At 42.1% G+C, this 20,587-nt stretch overlaps 2 protein-coding genes across 7 annotated transcripts in view; one reads left to right on the forward strand and one right to left on the reverse strand.

Annotated features, from left to right (window-relative positions):
- The window catches only part of il23r (interleukin 23 receptor), a 32,881-nt gene that overhangs the window by 11,798 nt on the left and 496 nt on the right, over window positions 1-20,587 (reverse strand). For 2 of the 5 annotated variants that reach the window (XM_061780136.1, XM_061780139.1), the window contains exon 2: window positions 1,398-1,551. In XM_061780136.1, the coding sequence (XP_061636120.1) occupies window positions 1,398-1,515 (118 nt within the window). In that variant the 5' untranslated portion in view covers window positions 1,516-1,551. Of the gene's footprint in view, window positions 1-835; window positions 855-1,397; window positions 1,552-7,641; window positions 7,792-7,869; window positions 7,986-20,587 lie in introns of those variants that run through there. The other 3 variants (XM_061780135.1, XM_061780138.1, XM_061780140.1) reach the window with 3 other exon arrangements.
- Window positions 3,461-20,346, forward strand: LOC133481130 (cytochrome P450 2J6-like). Of its 2 annotated transcripts, XM_061780133.1 has the most exons (17): window positions 3,461-3,721; window positions 6,825-6,987; window positions 7,962-8,111; window positions 9,392-9,552; window positions 9,635-9,811; window positions 10,811-10,952; window positions 11,027-11,214; window positions 13,882-14,094; window positions 14,792-15,073; window positions 15,959-16,124; window positions 16,198-16,350; window positions 16,795-16,955; window positions 17,293-17,466; window positions 17,551-17,692; window positions 18,326-18,513; window positions 19,459-19,600; window positions 19,668-20,346. In XM_061780133.1, exons 1-17 carry the CDS (start codon window positions 3,536-3,538, stop codon window positions 19,841-19,843), a joined length of 2,964 nt encoding a protein of 987 aa, XP_061636117.1. In that variant the 5' UTR covers window positions 3,461-3,535; the 3' UTR covers window positions 19,844-20,346. The 2 variants fall into 2 exon arrangements, with proteins under 2 accessions (XP_061636117.1, XP_061636118.1); XM_061780134.1 differs by lacking the exons at window positions 3,461-3,721; window positions 6,825-6,987 and adding an exon at window positions 7,682-7,813.

The raw sequence follows: 20,587 nt of genomic DNA on the forward strand, positions 1-20,587 counted from the left end.
ATGGCGGGTTTAGTCACAAGAGTCTTCAAGTCTACTGGTGCCCTACTTCCCTCACCGCAAGATAACATTTGCATGCAACTGTTTCCAATTTGAACACGCAACCCGACAGAATGCAGCGCGTGCGAGCCGTCGTTCGGACGATTCTTCGCTTTGACTTGTGAGCGCAAGCTTGAGATACGGAGAACTTGTTTTATCTCGCATCACGATAAGCAGTAGTGAACAAGCAACAGATATTTCAACACAAAAGATGCTTAAATGGTTTTATATATATATATATATATAAAACCACAGAACACTTTTCCACTTCGACTGAGTCATTGAGAGTTCCATTTTGAATCTCCACTTTATCTTTGGCCTTAACCTCATACCACAGAACATTGACTTAGGTTGCCCCAACAGGAACCTGCCAGCCAAATGAATTCATTCATACGGTTCAGAATAAATAGCGAAGTTGTAGTCGCTTATGGATGCTTTGCTCCAGGAGATTCTTTCCCATGCCAAAGTTGCGCAAAGTAAACAAAGGTGAAACGTCGATGCCTCTTCCACGATTCACCGTTGCTAGAGAACAGACCCGCTGCAACAAGCGTTTCGAATACATGTGAGTTCAGCAAGCGGGAACATCTTAGGCGACTTAACTAGATGGTTGTAGAACGGCTGTGCGGGGGAACTGAAGGTCCCCCGCATTAAGCATATTCACTTCTTGGCTCCTGTCATCATTTCTTTTCTGATTTATTTATAGTATTTGATGAAATTTGTGTCTTTACCAGAATTAATCTGATTGGCGATCATAAGAAAATGGCCAGAGGACCATTAGATGTTAGATGTTTTTACGTACAGTGTTTGTTGACCCGAGTAGAGAATTTCCAGATCAGTAGAACAGCGTCGAGGATGACTGAATCACACGATTGAGTCATAGCGGCGAAAACATTTCTCTCGTGGGGCGCAGTTTTTGTTCAAATCAAAGGTCCATTCTGCACAGTGTTGTCGTCTGACTCCTGTGGTCAAGAGTTCCAAAAGCTGACAAGGATTAGTCTTCGACATTTGGGCGATGCGGTGGCAAGTCAAATGCCGAGGGTCGGACTCTTGACTCAGATCTTTGCAAACTACATGCCGCCAGTGACAACAAGCAAGTTTCAGTACTAAATTAACTTTATTAAACATAATAGTGTTAATCTTGGCCTGGATGCTTTTAATTTGTGGTCAGAGGCCATTTGTTCTGCTATTTAATGGTTTATCCACAGCTCTTCTGGGCTTTCACTTTTTTGTGTATGGATTGGTTACGACTGCGTATATACATGAATAATTGTACAGTATATTGTGTCTGTTACCAAGGGGAATAACTTTGCTTGCTTGATTGTTGTTTTTTCTTTTTCTTTTTCTTTTTTTTATTTACTTACTTGCGTTTGGTGGGAACACTTCAGCATACGAAACAGCGTCAAGGTTCTTGCCATGTGTCACAAGGGCCTCCTTTACCATCTTGGATCCGCTCACAAATACGCACTTTCGTCCGTACATGTAAACACTAAACACATTGCCGTAGGTCTCTGCCAGCTGGAAACAATAGAGTAGAGGAATAAATTAATAAGAGGGCATTATATGGGATTTTTTATTTTTTTTTTTTAATCCTGCATTGCACATGAAAAGGTTGTACAAAGTAAAAGTTGATAATCTCTCAACTGTACTAACAGGTGGATTATAGTATAGTATTACAGGGGGTCCTGTTTTCGACTGTTTTCTAGTCACTAGTTGACTTCATAAACAAACACAGTGCTGCTCAGCCTCTACTACTACATTACTGCAATTATGATATAGTGTTTTGAAATGTACTTCCTCCATAAAGAAAAAGTGTACTGCACGCCCTACGGTGGTGCCCTGAGATTTATTTGTTTATTGCGATCCAAGACATGGATCGGCCAATTTTTTGCTTTGTCTTGCTGGTCCAAACTTTAGATACGAGTGCTGTATTGCTGCGGCAGGTGGCTCCACTCACGTCACAACAAGCAGCAGTTTGGCTAACAAAATGAACAAATCTTGTTACTGTGTGTTTGTACAAAGTACCGTACTGTTGAGTTTTCTTATTGAAAGGGGGAAAAAAAAAAAAAAAAGTGTGTAACGTAACCGCGCTCGAGAGACAAAGAGAGGCAGTCTGCTGCAAGAAACACGAGAGTGGCAGCTGCGGGGGTGGGGGACGGGGGGAGAAAATGTGTGTGAGAGAGAGCAAGCACATTTCAACACAAAGCATGCAAATGTGTGTGTGGGTGTGTACATGACTGTATTTTACAATATAGAGCAAATTTTCTTTATTAAAAAGGTAAAATAAAAATTAATATATATATATATATATATATATTGGAGGGCCCAGTGAGCGATGTGCGCAAGTGTCCGAATACAGGCAGTATAAAGTCTGACGCATATAGCCACACCCAGGTAGGCAATCATAAAAACACAGCCAGAGGACTACCCAAACATTGTCACCAACTTTCACCTAATAAGCATCTCGTTGAACTACATTTCTCAGTTGTCGCCTTATCTGCGACATTTTATTGCCTACTGTTTGTTTTTTTTATTTTGGTTTTTTCTGTTAGATGACATCTTTACATGCTTGTAGACCTGCACACAGATTCTATTGATCCTTGTGATTGCTCACAAGGATGATTGACTCACACGGATGGTCACAGAGCTCCATAAATTGATTAAAAATTGGAAAAAAAAATAAAACATTTGTCTTACGGGAGCAGTTGTTGTTTTTAAGCATTTGCTGTATAAGACATGTTGATATGAAATGGTCCAAAGTGCACAATGAATGAAGGACAGTGGTTGCCTGAGATACGAGTGACCCAACTTAAGAGTTCAGTTTGGTCAAATTTGTTTTATTTTTTTGCTAGCAAGAATTTGAGATAAGAGCAACAACAACCAGCAGTTTGGCAGATTGAATTAGTGAACAATACTTTAAAAAAAAAAAAAAAAAAGACTCAAAGCTGCCAAATTGGTATGGCTCTTACTTTTTTTTTTTTTTTTATATTCAACATTTGTATTTTGTACTTTTATTTTGTATTACTTTTATTTGTATTACCGTTTACATTTTAATTACATTTAACATATTTATACTTGCTCCCATGACCCTATTTATGATAAGAGAATGGAATGGAGTAAAAGGCGTTTGTATCAGTTTTATGACTTGCATTATTTTTTTTATTGCTTTTATGACCAATATTAATCACACCATTTCAATGATTGTTACAAGGCCCAAATTTAATCTGACCACTGATTGCAATCCAGGTAAATCATTGCTGGAATGCTTTCATGGTTTTAAAAAAACTCAAGCGAATGTATTTATTTAAAAAGATAACAACATACAGTCCAGTCCCTCCATGTTGTCACTATCAGCAGCCAGCTGTTAAATGGCTTAACCTCTGCTCTTGTTTTTCTCCTTGCATGAGGACACGTTACGTAACTTTTCCTCCTCCTCTTCTCCTTTCCCTCAAAAACAAAAACGTCAGATCCCCGGCAGACGGGTCAGCAAAATCGCCCCCAAATGATGATTTTTCAAGCCCTTTTTGATTGTCTTGACGTGAGCGGCTGGCTCCTGCTTGGTTTGGCGACGCTGCTGCTGACGGACGTGGTGCGAAACTGGAGGCCTGGCACTTTCCCGCCAGGACCCTTGGCCCTGCCCGTTCTCGGGAATGTCTTCACCGGAGTGGACTACAAAGCCATGGCGAACGTGAGACTTTAAATTAATAGTGAAACCGAACACTAAAAAGCAGAGGTGGCACTTAATTGGTGATGTGGAGTGGAGAAGTCACCTCATTAAGCATATATAAAGCAAAAGCTAATTTATTTATATAGCGCATTTCATACACAAGGTAACTCAATGTGCTTCACATGATTAAAAGCATTTTAAAACTAAGAAAAAAAACCAGCTTATAAACATTTAAAACATAGACAAACAATTAAAACAGCATTCAGTGCAAGAAATATTTAAAAGTGCAAATTCTCTAGAAAGCACGGGGAAAAAAGAAGAGTTTTTAACGTGGACTTAAAAACATGCACACTTGTGGCTGATGTCACTTCTGTTGGCAACATATTCCATTGGTGTGCAGCATAAGAGCTAAATGCTGTTTCACCATGTATGATTTGGACTCTGTGCGCCACTATTTGACCTGAGCCTGTCGATCTCAGAGCCCTACTGGGTTTCTATTCCATTAGCATTTCATTCATGTATTCAGGACATAAACCGTTTTGTGTTTTATAGACCAGTAGCAGAACTTTAAAGCTGACTGGGAGCCAGTGTACACTTTAGAATTGCAGTAATATGCTGTGAACTCTTTGTTCTGATCAGAACCCGAGCTGCAGCATTCTGAATGAGCTGCAGCTGTTTAATGCCCTTTTTAGGGAGTCCAGTCAGAAGAGCATTACAATAGTCAAGTCTACTTGAGATAAAAGCATGGATGAGCTTCTCCTGGTCTGCTTGACACATGCAAGCCTTCACTCTGGATATGTTCTTCAGAAGGTAGAAGGCAGTTTTAGTAATTGATTTGATATTAATGTCAGATTGGAATCTATCAGAACACCAAGGTTTCGGATTTGGTCTTTGTTTTTTAAAGAGAGTGATTCCAGGTATTTACTAACAGCAATCCTCTTTTCTTTACTGCCAAAAACAATGATCTCAGGTTTGTTGTTGTTTAATTGAAGAAAATTTTGCCTCATCCAGATATTTATCTGTTTTAGACAGTGACACAACACCTCAATTGAACTGTTGTCATCTGGAGACACTGCTAGATATAACTGTGTGTCATTTGTAAAGCTATGATAGTCAAAATTAAAGTTCTGAAGAATTTGACCCAAGCATAGCATATACAGGCTGAACAGGAGGGGTTCAAGAGCTGACCCTTGAGGGACCCCATATAGTGGCACCTTGACTTACTCTTTCACGATTGCACTGTCAGACTACTGCAATAAAATCTTGTATTCCGATACGACCGCAGCCTGCTTTTTACGATCAATGTGTACCCCGCCTCTCGCCCGAAGATAGCTGGGATAGGCTCCAGCACGCCCGCGAGCCTAGTCAGTATAAGCGGAACTGAAGATGAATGAATGGGCATTTTGTCAACTGCAACACTCATTACCGTGGCGACGGCAACAAGAGTGGATCGCGCCGACTATATTATGAGGACGAAATGGGGAAAAACGTGTGTTGGTGGTCAGGACAGGAGAGGACGTTCGTTTAAGGCTTGCTTGAGGTATGTTCGCGTACTTTTAATACGATACGGCTCGCAAGCAGGCAATAAAAACGTCATGTAGCCTAGCAAGCGAGTGCGAGCACGAACGATTGGACATGCCGCCATTGTGTCGAATCATGCTCTAACGTTTCGGTGTGGGTGAAGTCATTTAATTAAAAATAAAGTAATTGAATTACAGTAAGTTAGCACCCATTATTTCTGTCATGTAATGTTGCTTTGACCTGACTGTTTAGAATCCACGATCTGACGAGAGCAGTGATTTCAACCTTTATGGAGCCAAGGAACATATTTTACAATTGAAAAATCTCACGGCACACAAACAAATAAAAATGTCACAAAAAGTGGATACATTAATTCCTGTATGGACTTCCTGGCATCTAATAGAAGACCATTCATTTGTTCTGTCTGTCACTATGCCTCGCTGGCATAAATAGAGGAACAAAGATGCATTATTTATTGTAAATGTAATTTGTTGAGCAATTAAGTACACAAGTATATACAGTAAATGAACTGGTCATTTAAATAGACACATTCCTCCATCTTGTGATCGGTTATCTTTTTTTTTTTTTATTTATTTTTTTTATATAAACTCGCTGATCGGCCCCAAAAATCCTGATCGTGTAAAGCCTAGTATCTAACAACACCACAGACATTTCGTCCGGAAGTCCGCTCATCAGAAATCATCTTTCCCTTTTGAAATTAAATGGAAAAGCCATTAATTCGTTCCAATCCCGTCCCAAAAAGATTTTAAAAAAATAGTATGCTAATATTTGCAGTATAAAACCGAAAAAAAATAATAACATAATTAAATAGTATGTAAATATACAATCATGAAGACGAACGAAAGATTTTCATAACTACTGTATATGACTCAGTAAACTGTAGTAATATTAGTTGATTTTCGCAGAGGATAAAGAAAATGCCTCTGAATATTGTCAGTCTTTCTACAAGTTGATGGACTGTTAGTTCAAATACCCATTGCTTAAAGTTTTATAACACTACAACTATAAATGCTATTCCTTAGCCTGTCTATGGTGTTTTGCATCGTGTGTTAGCATTAAGCTAACAGAAGGCAAAGTTGTGTGGTTTTCACCACTGACGGTGTAATTCACCTTTGTTTAGTTTGACAATAAACTTCAACTGGGAGTGGCAATAAACAGCTTGAAGACCCGTTTTTTTTGGAAGAATTGTTTACCATCTGCCAAACTGTTGCTTGTTTTAAAGCGAGTTGTGTTGAGTTCACTCCCCATACAGTGCTCATATCTCCGACTTTTGCTTGCAAGTCAAAGCAAAAAAATCGTCCATATTGTTAAGTCGGAACGTGTATTCAAATGGATCTTTTTAAAACCAGGTAACTGAAAAATGGGGGAGTGGAACAGGGGAGGCAAGGGAGGAGATTAGATGTCCTCACATACAGGGGCAAAACAAATAAATAAATAAATCAGGCCATGTCGTTAAAAACAAAAAGAGGAAAAAGTGCACCACTTAGACTGCTTAACTCATTATGCATATATATTAAAATGGGAAATCCAGGATTTTTCTACGACTCGTAATTATGTTATTCATCTAGCGGTTTTTATTCAGCTCGCAAAGCAGTACGGCCCCGTGTTCAGCTTGAGGCGAGGCAGCGAGAGGATGGTGTTCATCTGTGGTTACCGCATGGTCAAAGAGGCGCTTGTCAAACAGCTGGACAGCTTCGTGGACCGGCCCGTCATCCCACTCTTCGATGTGATCTTCAAGGGGATCGGTGAGTGACCTTACATTTGATGTATTGTATTATGCTTTTTTTTTTTTTAAACCATTTAAAACTCATCCCTAGTGTCGTCATAAAAGTTATCTGATAATCTTGAGGGTTGCACAGTGGGGACAGTGAGTGCTGATTGGCTGGCAACCAGTCCAGGGTGTACCCCGCTTCTCTCACCAAAGGTCAGTTGGGATAGGAGGGAGGTGATTGGTTCACACAAGGAACAGGGCTGACGAGAACAGGGGGGAATGACAAGACATACTGTAACATGAAAAAACTAAATCCAACCAAAAGACAGATCAGAACACAAAAAGTATATTTCAACCCAAAACTATGAAGTTTTCCCTTTCGGTGTGGGCCAGAAAACATCGTAGTGTGAGGTCTGGTCTCCTTATGCAGAAAAAGACTGATCTCCATGGCAACAATCTGACCCGATGCATCCACGTGGCCAAATGTCTGAGCAAACAGGCTTGCTCTATATCAACTCATGATGCTAAGTGCCATTAGCCAATAAACCGGCTTATACTCCACCATCAGCTTTGCGATGAAAGGAACCGGACGTCAACCAGCACGTCGACAAAGAGATCCTGCGGAATTTACTTTGTTCAGTGCGCGAGAGTTGTGGCAGGACAACTCATTGTCAGCATGACAACGCACCTGCTCATGATGCCCTGAGCATCCGACACTTCCTCGCCCCGCTGGAGCAACCTTCCTAACCGCCGTGATGATCGAGATGCGCAGGATCCGAGAAGATTCCCTCCAGGAATGTATGGGGCGTGGCAGAGAAGGCCGGGGAAGTGCGTTAGACTGCCGGGGGATAAATTTCAAGGTGAAAACTCGTAGTTGGATTTGAAACTTGAACTTTTACGACACTAGTCCTGAAACCTTTCTGACACATGCCGGAGACATGAAATCGGAATCGGGCACTTGGCCTTTGTGACGGGGACAGCGGAGCATCACTGTTCACATTGTTGCAGGTGTGGTGTTGAGCAACGGTTACCTGTGGAAGAAGCACAGAAAGTTTACCGTCACCCACCTGCGCTACTTTGGGGAGGGCCAGCGGTCTCTGGAGAACTACATCAAAGTGGAATGCAGCTTCCTGTGCGAGGCCTTCAAAGAGGAGCAAGGCAAGTACAGCATGAAATACCTTTCAGGGCATACAGTAGTGCTTGCCAAACTGCGGTTGCCAGACCCCTGGGGTTTCACGAGCAACAGCTTGGCAGTCTGCCAAATAATTTGCGATGAATTATGTATTATTTAAGAAAGTATATACCTTCGTACTTATGGGACAGGAGAAAATTAAGCAGACATAATAAACCAATTCTTATTTTAGCGTTGGGCCAATAAAAAGCTCAGATGTGATTGTGATATATAATCACATTATTATTATTATTTTATTTTATTTATTTTTTTTACAATAAAAGGCATGTTATTACCAAAATAAAGTCCTATACTGGGGGATAACAAAAGTTATGTTGTGTTTTTTTCCGAGAATATAGTCCTATTTTATTTAGAGAACAAAAGCGTTAAACTTTAATATCATTATATTATGACTTACATAAAACTTTTTTTTTCCCCAGTAAGATTCAACTTTGTATCCTGACAAAGTACAACTTTTTTTTAACAACTTTATTCCCATAACATTGCAACTTTTTATTCTAAAAAAAAAAATCAATTTGTTATCATAAAATTACTTGACCCATTTTGAAGACAAAAAGAATTCCACATTTTTTATTTAAAACAGAAATGCAAAGTTGTGTGGACAACTTTGCATTTCGCTAGCTTCATGCTAACACTCGATGCACATCGCCATAGTCGGGGTAACATATGGCATTAACAGTCGCGGTGTTATAAACCTCTAAGCAACAGATATTTTAACAAACAGTGCAGCAACACATGTAGACAGACAATATAATAATACTCACAGGCATACATTCTTTATCCTCTGCGAAAACAACTTTTTACTGCAGTTTAGTGAGTCACTTAGAGTGTCATGTGTCTTCATGATTGTATTACATTGCCCCTCAGTGGCAAAGTCACACACACCAGAAAGGGCCGCAATGAATTCATCGTGATGCATAAACTGTTTAATTCTTTACATTTGCTTTAGTAATGTTATTACTGTAAGTTTCACAAATAAAAATATTGTAGAGTGCAATTTCTGTTTTTTCGGGAGGCTGGAACAGATTTATGGCATTTCCAGTGGGGAAGGACAATTTCAGTTCGACTCAAGTGTTTTGAGTTAAGAGTGTGGTCACAGACTGAATTTAACTCTTATCTCAAGGCACAACTGCTGTTATGTTATGTTTAGTTTGGATAAAGATCGTTTTCTCCGCTCGACCCAAAAACATTTGGGAAAGCCTGCCATTTAGCATAATGATCCCATGACACTTTGAATTGCCACAAGGGAAGCCCTTCAACCCTCACTACACCATAACCAACGCGGTGGGCAACATCATCTCCTCGGTGCTGTTTGGACACCGCTTTGAGTACACCGACGGAAACTTTCGCAAGTTTCTCGAGTTGGACAACGAGGCCATCCTGCTCTTCGGCTCTCCACAGACGCAGGTCCAAGACTGGCGGCGGTGTCACAGAACCAGCCCCTGCTTCATCAACCCAAACTAAAGTTCATTTTTTGTTCCCTCGACAGCTCTACAACGTCTTCCCCTCTCTATTCAACTACCTGCCGGGCCCGCATCAGACGGTCCTCGCCAACTACAAAGTGATTGAGCTCTTCCTGCAGAAGGAAGTGCAGAAGCACCAGGAGAAGTGGAACCCGGATCAACCTCGGGACTACGTTGACATGTACCTCGCGGAGATGGACAAGGTGGGCTGCTGAAATGAATGGAAATGCCATTGATCTGTTCAGACCCCCCCCCGCCATCCCCCCCAACAAAATTCTTTGTAGCATACTTTTTAAAAAGACAAGTAGCACTCTACAGCTTTTTGTAAGAATTGTTGAGGATGGGCCATATTCTCCTGTTGGTGCATAAGTCAGTATTTTACGTGGCTGGCTGGCGCGTATTCAAGATCCGCCAATTCTCGTGTATGACTTCTGAAACACCCATCCCGACCAGTTTGCGCGTAACAGCTTGAGAGGCGTGACTCATTGAAGTCTGTAGGCGGGTAGAATTCCCGGAATGTGGAGTTTCCCTGAGAAATGTGAATGCCTTAAAAATCCATTTGGGCAACATGTCACAATTGTGAAATTAACCTCCGTGCGGATCTACGGAACTTGTCCAGCGAGACGTGGGCACCGTTCGTCAAACAGGCTACTTTAAAGGAGCATATTATTTTTGCCCATATCAGGGACTCCCCTCGGGACATGGTCAAACACCTTCTCAATGTCCACAAAGCACATGTAGACTAGCTGAGTGAATGCACCCTTGGAAATCCTGCAGGTGATCTAGTTCTGTTGACTTCATCAAGCTGTGATCTTCATCTCTCACTGGAGAGGTTCGCAGCGTTTGGGATCAGAATCAACACTTTCAAAATCTAAGACCATAGTCCTCAGTTGGAAAAGGGTGGAGTGGGGATCAGCTCCTCCCCCATGTGGAGGAACTCAAATATCTTGGGTCTTGTTCATGAGTGAGGGAAGAATCGACAGGCAGATTGGTGCAGCATCTGCAGTGATGCACACTGCATCAGTCTGTCTTGGTGAAGAAGGATGTACTGGTCAATCCGCCTTCCCACCGTAAACTATGGTCACGAGGACATACCTCGGGATCTCCCTGGAAAAGTGTCCATGATTTGGTTTACAGTAGTTAACCCTTTAAAAATGGTATCTTCTGTTGAAGTAGACTTTGAATGAGAGTATTTTCTGTAGATGAAGGACGACCCGCAGGCTGGCTTCAACATTGAATCCTTAGTGGTTACCACACTGGACCTCATGGAGGCGGGCACAGAAACAACGGCCACCACCTTGCGGTGGGCTCTGGTGTACATGATGCATTATCCGGAGATACAAAGTGAGCGAGGCCGTCGCGGTTCAAATCTCGACGGACAACAATTCACCACTTCTGATTTGTGTGGGTCTCCCCAGAGAAAGTCCAGGCGGAGATCGACAACGTGATCGGACAATCTCGCCAGCCAGCCATGTCCGACAGACCGGCTATGCCATACACCGAAGCGGTCATCTACGAGATTCAGAGGCTGGGCAACATCGTTCCCTTGGGATTCCCCAAGATGGCCAATAAGGAGGCGTCACTGGGAGGATACATCATCCCAAAGGTAAAAGGCTATCAAACTGGGGGGGGGAATAATTTGTGGATCTAATCATTATAGACGTGCCGACCAAATTTCATGTTGCAAAACAAAGCCGGCTTCAGTTGCTGGAATTTCAAAATGGGGAAACTTGTGTTTTACAGAGTCATTCAACTTTCCACCATCCAAAATGTACATTTCTGGCAATTTAAGCTGGCCAGACGTGTCTAGAACACTGACTCAGGCTCATTTGGACAAATTCCCTCGTAGGAGTTTTTCAAACTACAAGCCCTGGAATTCACCAGCAAAATGACCATTGCCAACCAAAATGGCTGACTTCCTGTTCAAGTTCGGGCATGGGTCCTTTAGACTTTTTGTGTGTATCCTGTTATGTTCAGCACATGCACCCAAATTCGTGTTGATCGGTGAAACAGTTGCTAGGGGCTCATTTTTTTTCCAAATTTCCCAGTGGCAGTACTTGAGTGATAAATGGTTGATTCAGACCAAAATGGCCGACTTCCTTTTCTTGTACTTGTTCATGCCTCCCTTCAGTATAGATATGTCCATCCAATTTCATGTTAATTGTTAAAACTGGTGTAGGGGGCACATATATATATATTTTTTTTTAATAGCGTTCATGGGGGCAAGAAAATAAATGATAAACAGCCATTCCAAGAGGTTCTAGAGTCCGAAATGTTACGACAATATGAAACTACGACTAGGACATCAACACTTCCTCCTGACTGCTTTCCAGGGCACAGCCATAATCACCAACCTGGCATCTGTGCTTTTCGACAAGAACGAGTGGGAAACCCCGGACACGTTCAACCCTCAACACTTCCTGGATTCAGAGGGCCAGTTCCGCAGACGAGACGCCTTTCTGCCATTTTCTGCAGGTCTGGCTCAAAAACACAAGCCCTCCCCACTAGAGTTTAAAACTGGAATGCGCCAAGTTTTGGGCTCAAGGGCTACATTTGATTTTTTCAAATGGGACAGATGGGCAAGATCATTTGTAGCTGAAGTAAAAAAAAACATTTTTTTAAATGAAATTTTTTTTTTACTATGTATGTAAAATATGATTTTTTCTTCTCTCGTTTTAATTGTATTACTTATTGCATATAAGTCAAACTCAGGCCCGGGGGCCAAATTTGGCCCACGATGTAATTATATTTGGCCCGCAAGACCATATTAAATGTGCATTAGAGCTGGCCCGCCAGTATATAGCACATGTGCCACTAATATTACAAATCCCAGAATGCTTTGCTAGTGTGTTGCCCCATCAGCTTCGCCTTCTTGACTTTGGCGAAGCTCGTTTTCCTGCTTCCTCCTCTTGCGAACCATGGATTCGTTGCTCTTGAATTTTCTCGCGGCTGCTCGATTCCCATGTTCCTCCGTCTAACTGATAGCTTGGAGTTTCTCTTCGTAGGTGGGTCCTTAGCCAAACCGATGCACATACCGGAACTATATAGCAACTGGGGGCGTGCGTTTAGCACCCTTCCCCCTTTAACGTCCGCCTGCTGTCCTCAGTCATGTCCGCCTTCCTCTATATAAGCAGCATGTCGGCAGGAAATGCTCCCAGTCAGTCAAGCGGAGCGCTCATTAAAGTCACACAACAACATTTACAGATTTTAGAACTCGGTGCACACATAAGGCGCGCCACATTATAAGGCGCCCCGTCCATTTTGGAAAAAATTTAAGACGTTTAAGCGCGCCTTATGGTCGTGAAAAGACGGTAAATACAGTTCGGCGCTACATCCATAAGTGCAACTTGAAACTCTACTATGCAAAGCAAAAGCCATTTATCAACAACACCCAGAAACGCCGCCAGCTTTTCTTGTCCCGAGTCTCATCTAAGATGGACTGATGCAAAGTGGAAAAGTGTTCTGTAGGCCGACGAGTCCACATTTCAAATTGTTTTTGGAAATTGTGGACATCGTGTCCTGCGGGCCAAAGAGGAAAAGAACCAGCCGGACTGGTATGGACGCAAAGTTCAAAAGCCAGCATCTGTGATGGTATGGGGCTGTGTTAGTGCCAATGGCATGGGTAACTAACACATCTATGAAGGCACCATTAATGCTGAAAGGTACATACAGGTTTTGGAGAAACATATGCTGCCATCCAAGCAACGTCTTTTTCACGGACGACCCTGCTTATTTCAGCAAGACGATGCCAATCCGCATTCTGCACGTGTTACAACAGCGTGGCAAACGTTTATTGAATGTTGTTAAAAGAAAAGGTGATGTAACACAGTGGTAAACATGACCCTGTCCCAGCTTTTTTGGAACGTGTCGCAGCCATAAAATTCTAAGTTAATGATTATTTGCGAAAAACAATAAAGTTTATCAGTTTGAACATTAAATATCTTTGTAATAAATTTTTTTGTAATGTATACAATTAAATATGTAAATATATAAATTTGTTTTCCACAACATCCCAACTTCATTGGAATTGGGGTTGTAGAAAGAATAAGTTAACCATTTCAATTGATTAATTAATTAAAAAAAAAAAACTATTTTATAACCAATTATTTAATTTGATGAATTGATTTGAAAATAATTGTATTTAACAAATTTTAGTAGGAAAAAAAAACTGCAAAATTAATGGAACAAATATTACAGGACTCGGTGGGCCGGATTCAAAACGTTACCCATTGCTGGTTTAAAAGCTGCCGAACTGCTCGTTTCGTCCTCCCAGGTAAGCGAGCGTGTTTGGGGGAGCAGCTGGCGCGTATGGAACTCTTCCTCTTCTTCACGGCGCTGCTGCAACGCTTCACCTTCACCGCCATCCCAGGAGAGAAGCCCAGCCTGGAGGGCCTACAAGGTTTCACGCAGTCCCCCGAAGAGTTCCGGACCCTCGCCGTACCTCGCTGATGGCCTCCCTGCCCAGAACAGCGCAACATCATTTGGAGTTGTTATGATTTTATCTTTTATTACAGCAATGGATTTAAAATAAAACAACACGTGATTATATAAGTGTTGACTTACAGCTTCAATTTGAGGGGCTTTATAAAAAAATATGGTATATACGATTTAAGAATGACACATTTTCTGTACAATACCACAATTTTTAATATTACTGAGGATATGAAAGGTTTACACACCCCTGTCAAAATTCCAGGTTTTTATGATACAAAAGATAAATAAATAAATTAGACCAAGACAAATCATTTCAAAACCTTGTCCACCCTTAATGTGACATGAAACATGAAATTTGGTGGCTATGTCTATCATAGAAGGACGTACAAAAAACATCAAGGACTAACGCCCCAATTTGAACAGGAAGTCAGGCTTTTTTGTTTCAAGCAGTTGTTGTGGGTGAATTCCAGGGCTTGTACTTCTACTGGGGAAATAAAAAAAATGTCAGCACCTTTAGGTCAAGATACATTGTAAAAACATAATAATAATAATAAGAGTATTACTTAGAACATGGGTCCTGAAGAGGTGGCCCTGTTTAAGATGCCCCACAATTGTCTGTAAATGTGAGAGCTACTTTTAAAATGTGCAAAACAGTGCATGACAGAGATCGCTGTACAATTTTCCCATTTTGCTAGGATGTGTTTCTTTGGGTGACTCTCAAGTAGCCTGCAGCCTTAATTTAATTACAGGAGCTATTTGCAAACGATTGGCGTCACTCGAGGGGCATATGCGTGCCACGCCGGCCAAGCGGCACTAACACAACAACCAAGCGGGACATCATGTTGATGTACGGCGTGTTCCTGGGCCTGAACGTCTGGGGCGTGCTGCTTTTAAGTCTGGCTCTCGTCCTCCTGGTGTGCAGCGTGGGCAAAAAAGAGCCACCCGGCTTCCCGCGGGGGCCTCTCGCCCTTCCGCTCCTCGGGAACGTCTTCAACATTGCCGTCAAGCAGCCTCACACGTACCTGACGCAGGTAGGAATTGATGCATTGCAATTTATCATTATTCCACTTGGAATCACCTTTTTTGGGGCCTCAACAAACAATCAAAATTACAGATTTTGTAAGTGAATTATTGAGCAGCACCCTCTGTAAAGTTGGAAAAAAACCCCAGACAACGCTTTGACTGACATGAAATTGGGTGGACATGTCTATCATAACAGGACTCACAAAAATGTCTCATGGACCCATTCCTGAAATTGAACAGGAAGTCAGCCATTTTGTTTGAATCAGCCATTCTAAGGTGAATTCCAGGCCTTTGAAAAGACTTAAAAAAATTTGCCCACAACACCTGTTTTGGTGATCGTCATGAAATTGGGTGAACATGTTTATCATAACAAGGCACATGAAAACATCTCAAAGACCTAAATTAAATAGAAAGTCAGTCATATTGATTCAAAGAAGCCATTTTGGGGAAAATGCGGGGCTTGAAAGTTGGGAAAAAAAAGTTTCTTGTTTCTCTGATCAACATCAAATTGGATGCACGTCTATTGTAACATAATGCCCAAAAAAGGTATCCAAGGACCCGTGGCTTAAATTGAGCAGGACATGGGAGTATTTTGTAGTATACTAGTCCGAAGAAAATACTGATTCTCTTGTTAGTTCCATACTACCTGCTAAAAGTAAATAATCATTGAAAGTGAACACTATGTCTCACTTTTCAATACCATCAAACATGTTGAGGTAGTTTAGCTTTACCACACCAGACTGGAATCTTCTCCCATGGCTTTGTCTACTCTGGCATGGGAATTGGTAACTGCCAGCGTGCTGCTAACCAAACGCGTCACACAGGGAATATTGTGCTGGAATAATAACGCACCTCAGCTGACAACAGACCGCCATTGTCCTGTGCGTCCGCAGTTGGCCGACACCTACGGGAATGTGTTCTGCATCCGAGTGGGACAAGAGAAGACGCTGTTTGTGTGCGGGTGGAAGATGGTGAAGGAAGTGCTCGTAACGCAGGCCGACGCGTTTGCCGACAGGCCGCACCAAGCCTTGTATTCCAGACTGTACAATCGACACACAGGTGGTGCACACGCACACGCGGGCATACACGCACGCAGACTGACAGGTGAGACTTGCTCTGTTTGCACCTCTAGGGGGTCTTTTGTGCAGCAACGGCAAGACGTGGAGGAGGCAGCGTCACTTCGCCATGGGCACCCTGCGCACCTTCGGCCTGGCCAACGGCACCATGGAGAGGAGCATCTGCCGGGAGAGCCAACAACTGCACCAGGCCATCCGCAAACACAAAGGTTACTACGAAAATATTACGGACGAGGGTTGGGACGGAAGTCGCATTGGTTGACTTGAAGTTAGGGTTCAGTCAAGTTTAGGGCTTCAAAATTTGTTTTCAAGTTCGGGTTAGGGTTTCAACTTAAAGTTTCAAGTAAAGGTTTCAATTTGGGGTTTAAAAATAGGGTTTGACATCGGCTTTAGGGTATAAAAGTAGGGTTTCAAGTGAGGTTTAGGGTTGTACCTTATGTTTTCAAGTCAGGGTTAGGATTTTGAAATTGGGTTTCAAGTTAGGGTTACAAAGCAGTGCTTCAAATCAAGGTTCGGGTTTCAAGATAGGGCTGAAGAGTATTCACATAAGGGTTAGGGTTATTTTATTTGGATATTTTCGTTGGTGTGATGCTGTTTCGGTAACGAGTTAATTGTGTTTTAACACACATCAATGGACGTCGTCTTCCCCTCAGGTGAAGCGTTTGAGCCCGCGGCCTACTTGAACAGCGCGGTGGCGAACATCATCTGCCAGGTTGTGTTCGGAAGAAGGTTCGACTACAGCGATCCCAACCTGCAGCAGCTGCACGCCACCATGACCGAGATGATCTATCTGGAAGGTTCCGTGTGGGCCCTGGTGAGGGAACTCGGATGTTAACTCAGATGTGTCATTGCAACAGAACAGCTCTCCATGTTCCCTTGGCGCACCTGTATAATGATTTCCGTGCACGGAACTCGCTCGCATTGGACAGGAAATTTGAATGCTAACTTAGCATATGAGTTAGCCTCTGAGTTAGCATCTAATTGTGACAACTGAAAAGCACTTTTGTCCGACTCTATGTTGCCTCTATGTTTCCAATATTTCTATGACATAAATATTGGATGCTTACTCACTTTTTAACGCAGATGCTAATTCAGATGCCAATCGTGATAAGAGAAAAGCACTTTTGCCCGACTATGTTCCATGGGTGCAGCTCTACGATGCCTTCCCGGCTCTGATGCAACGTCTGCCTGGGCCGCACAACAGAATCTTCAGCAACTTCCAAGCTTTGCAGGAGTTCATCTGCGCCCAGGTAAAGAGCCACAAATCGGATTTGGACCCCAGCAACCCACGAGATTACATCGACGCCTTCCTTGTGGAGAGCAAAGTAAGACGACGGCGCTCAGATGCTCCAAAAAGGAGATGAGCGTTGACTTTGTGGTTTTTTTTTTTTTTTGGTTTCTACTCACAGGACAAAGCAAAGGGTGAACTGGGCTTCACTGAAGAAAATCTGGTTCTGTGCTGTCTTGATCTGTTCATCGCCGGGACGGAGACTTCCTCTAAGACGCTCCAGTGGGGCCTCATCTTCCTTATCCAGAACCCTCAAATCCAGGGTGTTTTTCTTTTCTCTCTTTTTTTCCAAGGACGCATGCCCAGAATTGAACATGAAGTGGGCAATTTTGGTTTAAATCTGTCATCTCTGACTAAGTTAAGTCAGTCATCCTCTTTGACACCTGCTTCTCCAATCACAGCAAATTTCGGCAGACATGTCTGTCAAAACAGGACACACAAAAAAATGCCTGAAATTGATCAGGAAGTCTGCCATTTAAGTTTGAATCCGCCATTTTTTTTTACTCAGTAGTGCAGAAAATGACAGTAGAAAAATGGGTACCTTGAAAACATTTTCACTGATCAATTCAAAATTGGGTGGACATTCTCAAGGACCCATGCCTGAAATTAAAGTGGAAGTCGTCCATTTAAATCAGCCCTCTCCCCACCGGCCCCCGATATTTAGGGGAAAAAAATAAATCAGTCCTTTATCGTTGAAATTCAGTGAACGTCTTATCATGAGCGGATAAAACCACGCAATTGCAAGATCTTAATACAACAATGAATAAATGTTCCCTTACAAGCAATAAACTCAAATTTGATGAATCCCCATCACTCATTATGTCATATCCACGTATTAAAGTGCACGAATGATTCCATGCAACATGGCGTCAATATTTTCCTTTCCTTCCTCCAAGACAAAGTCCAGGCAGAGATCGAGAGAGTGATTGGGCCGAGCCGCTTCCCCGAGATGGCCGACAGAGCCCACATGCCCTATACTAACGCCGTCATCCATGAGATCCAGAGGATGGCCAACATCATTCCTCTCAACGGAACCAGAATGGCCACCAAAGACACGCAAGTGGGGGAGTACGTCATACCCAAGGTGCATCAGTCTGTAATGCCTACGAATGTAAATCACATTCGGAATTTACTGACCCTAGTTTCAATGACTGACACGAAATTGGGTGGACATATCTGTCATAACAGGATTCACGAAAAACTCTCAAGAACCCATGGCTGAAATTGAACAGGAAGTTGGCCTTTTTGGTTTGAATGAGTCATTTCTCACACGTGCACTTCTGGAAAATTTGAAAAAATAAAATAAAATTCACCCTGACACCACTTTCACCAATCAACATAAAATTTGGTGGATATGTCTATCATGATAGCACACACACACACACACACACAAAAGTCTTAAAAACCGCTCCCTGAAATTGGACAGGAAGTCAGCCATTTTGGATTGAAGCAGCAATTTTTCACTCAGTCGCGTCCTCTCGAAAGAAATTACCCGTTTCACCGATTGACACAAAATTTGGTGGATGTGTCTATCATGATTGGTTGCACACACAAAAAAGACTCAAAAATCCATGCACAAACTTGAATAGGAAGTCAGCCATTTTGGTTTGAATCAGCCATTTCTACTTCAATAGTGCTCTTCTGGAAAGATTGAAGAAAATAGCCCCTCAAACCAATTTCACCGATCAACATGAAATTAGGCGGACATGTCTATTATGATAGGACATTCGAAAAAGTCTCAAGAACCCGTGAACAAAATTGAAGACTAACTCAGCCATTTTGTTTTGAATCAGTCATTTCTCACCCAGTCCCGTTTTCTGGAACGTGAGACAAAAATTATCCCATGACACTAGTTTCACCAGTCAACATGAAATATGTTGGACATCATGTCTATTATGATAAGATGTACCAAAAAGTCTCAAGGACCCATGTCTTAAATTTTACAATAAGTTGGCCATTTTGCTTTGAATCACTCATTTCTCACTCTCAAGTGCTCTCACCCATGACATCATCTCCTCGTGTTTTGCAGGGCAGCACTGTATTGCCCATCTTGACCTCAGTGCTGTTTGACAAGAACGAATGGGAAACTCCACATAGCTTCAACCCTGGACACTTCCTAGATGCCGATGGCAATTTTGTGAAGAGGAATGCATTCTTACCTTTCTCCGCAGGTTAAAAAAAAAAAAAAACAGTCACTTTGACTTTCCAAGAAGGATAATTTAGTTTTGTTTGTGGTAGGAAAACGTGCATGTCTGGGCGAGGCCCTGGCCCGAATGGAGCTGTTCTTGTTCCTTGTGGGCATGCTGCAGAAGTTCACATTTTCCACTGTGGAAGGAGTCAAGCTGAGCACCGAAGGAATCGTCGGAATGACGCGCACGCCGTACCCTTTTAAAATCTGTGCCGAGACCCGTTGAGGGTCATACGTGCACTGAAATCTGTTGTGTTTTCATTTCTTGCCAAATTGAAGTTGATGCTACTGAACGGAAGCAGGCAAAGTACATCGTGACAGTCTAAAAACCAATGCCTCATGTTCTTCGATTATTCTTCATCGAGCTGAACAACCCTGCAAGGGATGATAAAGGATGCTAATTCTTTGTTGACATATGTTTCATGGAAGTATACATTTCAGCGTTATACATTGTCATGTGCTGTAGCCTCGATGTAAAGATAGCCTACTCGATTTTCGAGCTAATTATTATAATCAACAAACGTCATGCTTGCCTTTTGCTCCATTTTGTTTGTTAATGCTGCTTTAGTCACGTACCACTCGCTTGTAGTACAGCTACCCTTTTCCTGTTTACGGTCTTTTGACTATTAGGAAAGGAGTTTAATGTGCTTTGGGGTCTTGCATGCATGAAACTTCATTTTTTGTTGCTGCTGTTTCCCATTTTTTATGCATTAAAAGGGCATATGGTTACTGATTTAGGATTTCTTCTAATCGCAGTAAAACATGTTGCAATCCTTTAGGTTCATTCTGGTCACTATGATTGTGCTAGTAAATTTTCCTGTCATTTCATCTGTAGTATCAAGTCAAAAGTGTCCCCTCTCAAAAACCACTAAGCTCTCCAAATACCAGCATAATGACCAACATTCAAAATACAGTAGCGTAGGCTATTATAATAAGCCATTGAGCAGTTTGAACATTAAGGAGCCCTGTG

This window comes from Phyllopteryx taeniolatus, chromosome 7 (genome assembly GCF_024500385.1).
Source record: "Phyllopteryx taeniolatus isolate TA_2022b chromosome 7, UOR_Ptae_1.2, whole genome shotgun sequence".
Classification (NCBI taxonomy): Eukaryota; Metazoa; Chordata; class Actinopteri; order Syngnathiformes; family Syngnathidae; genus Phyllopteryx; species Phyllopteryx taeniolatus.

Excerpts from the sequence above, each read along its gene's own strand:
- LOC133481130 (XM_061780133.1), top strand. The coding sequence starts at position 3,536 with ATGATGATTTTTCAAGCCCTTTTTGATTGTCTTGACGTGAGCGGCTGG. Across the intron at positions 9,553-9,634 it reads TCGGCTCTCCACAGACGCAG|CTCTACAACGTCTTCCCCTC; the intron begins GTCCAAGACTGG and ends TTCCCTCGACAG. Across the intron at positions 17,693-18,325 it reads CCAGAACCCTCAAATCCAGG|ACAAAGTCCAGGCAGAGATC; the intron begins GTGTTTTTCTTT and ends CCTTCCTCCAAG.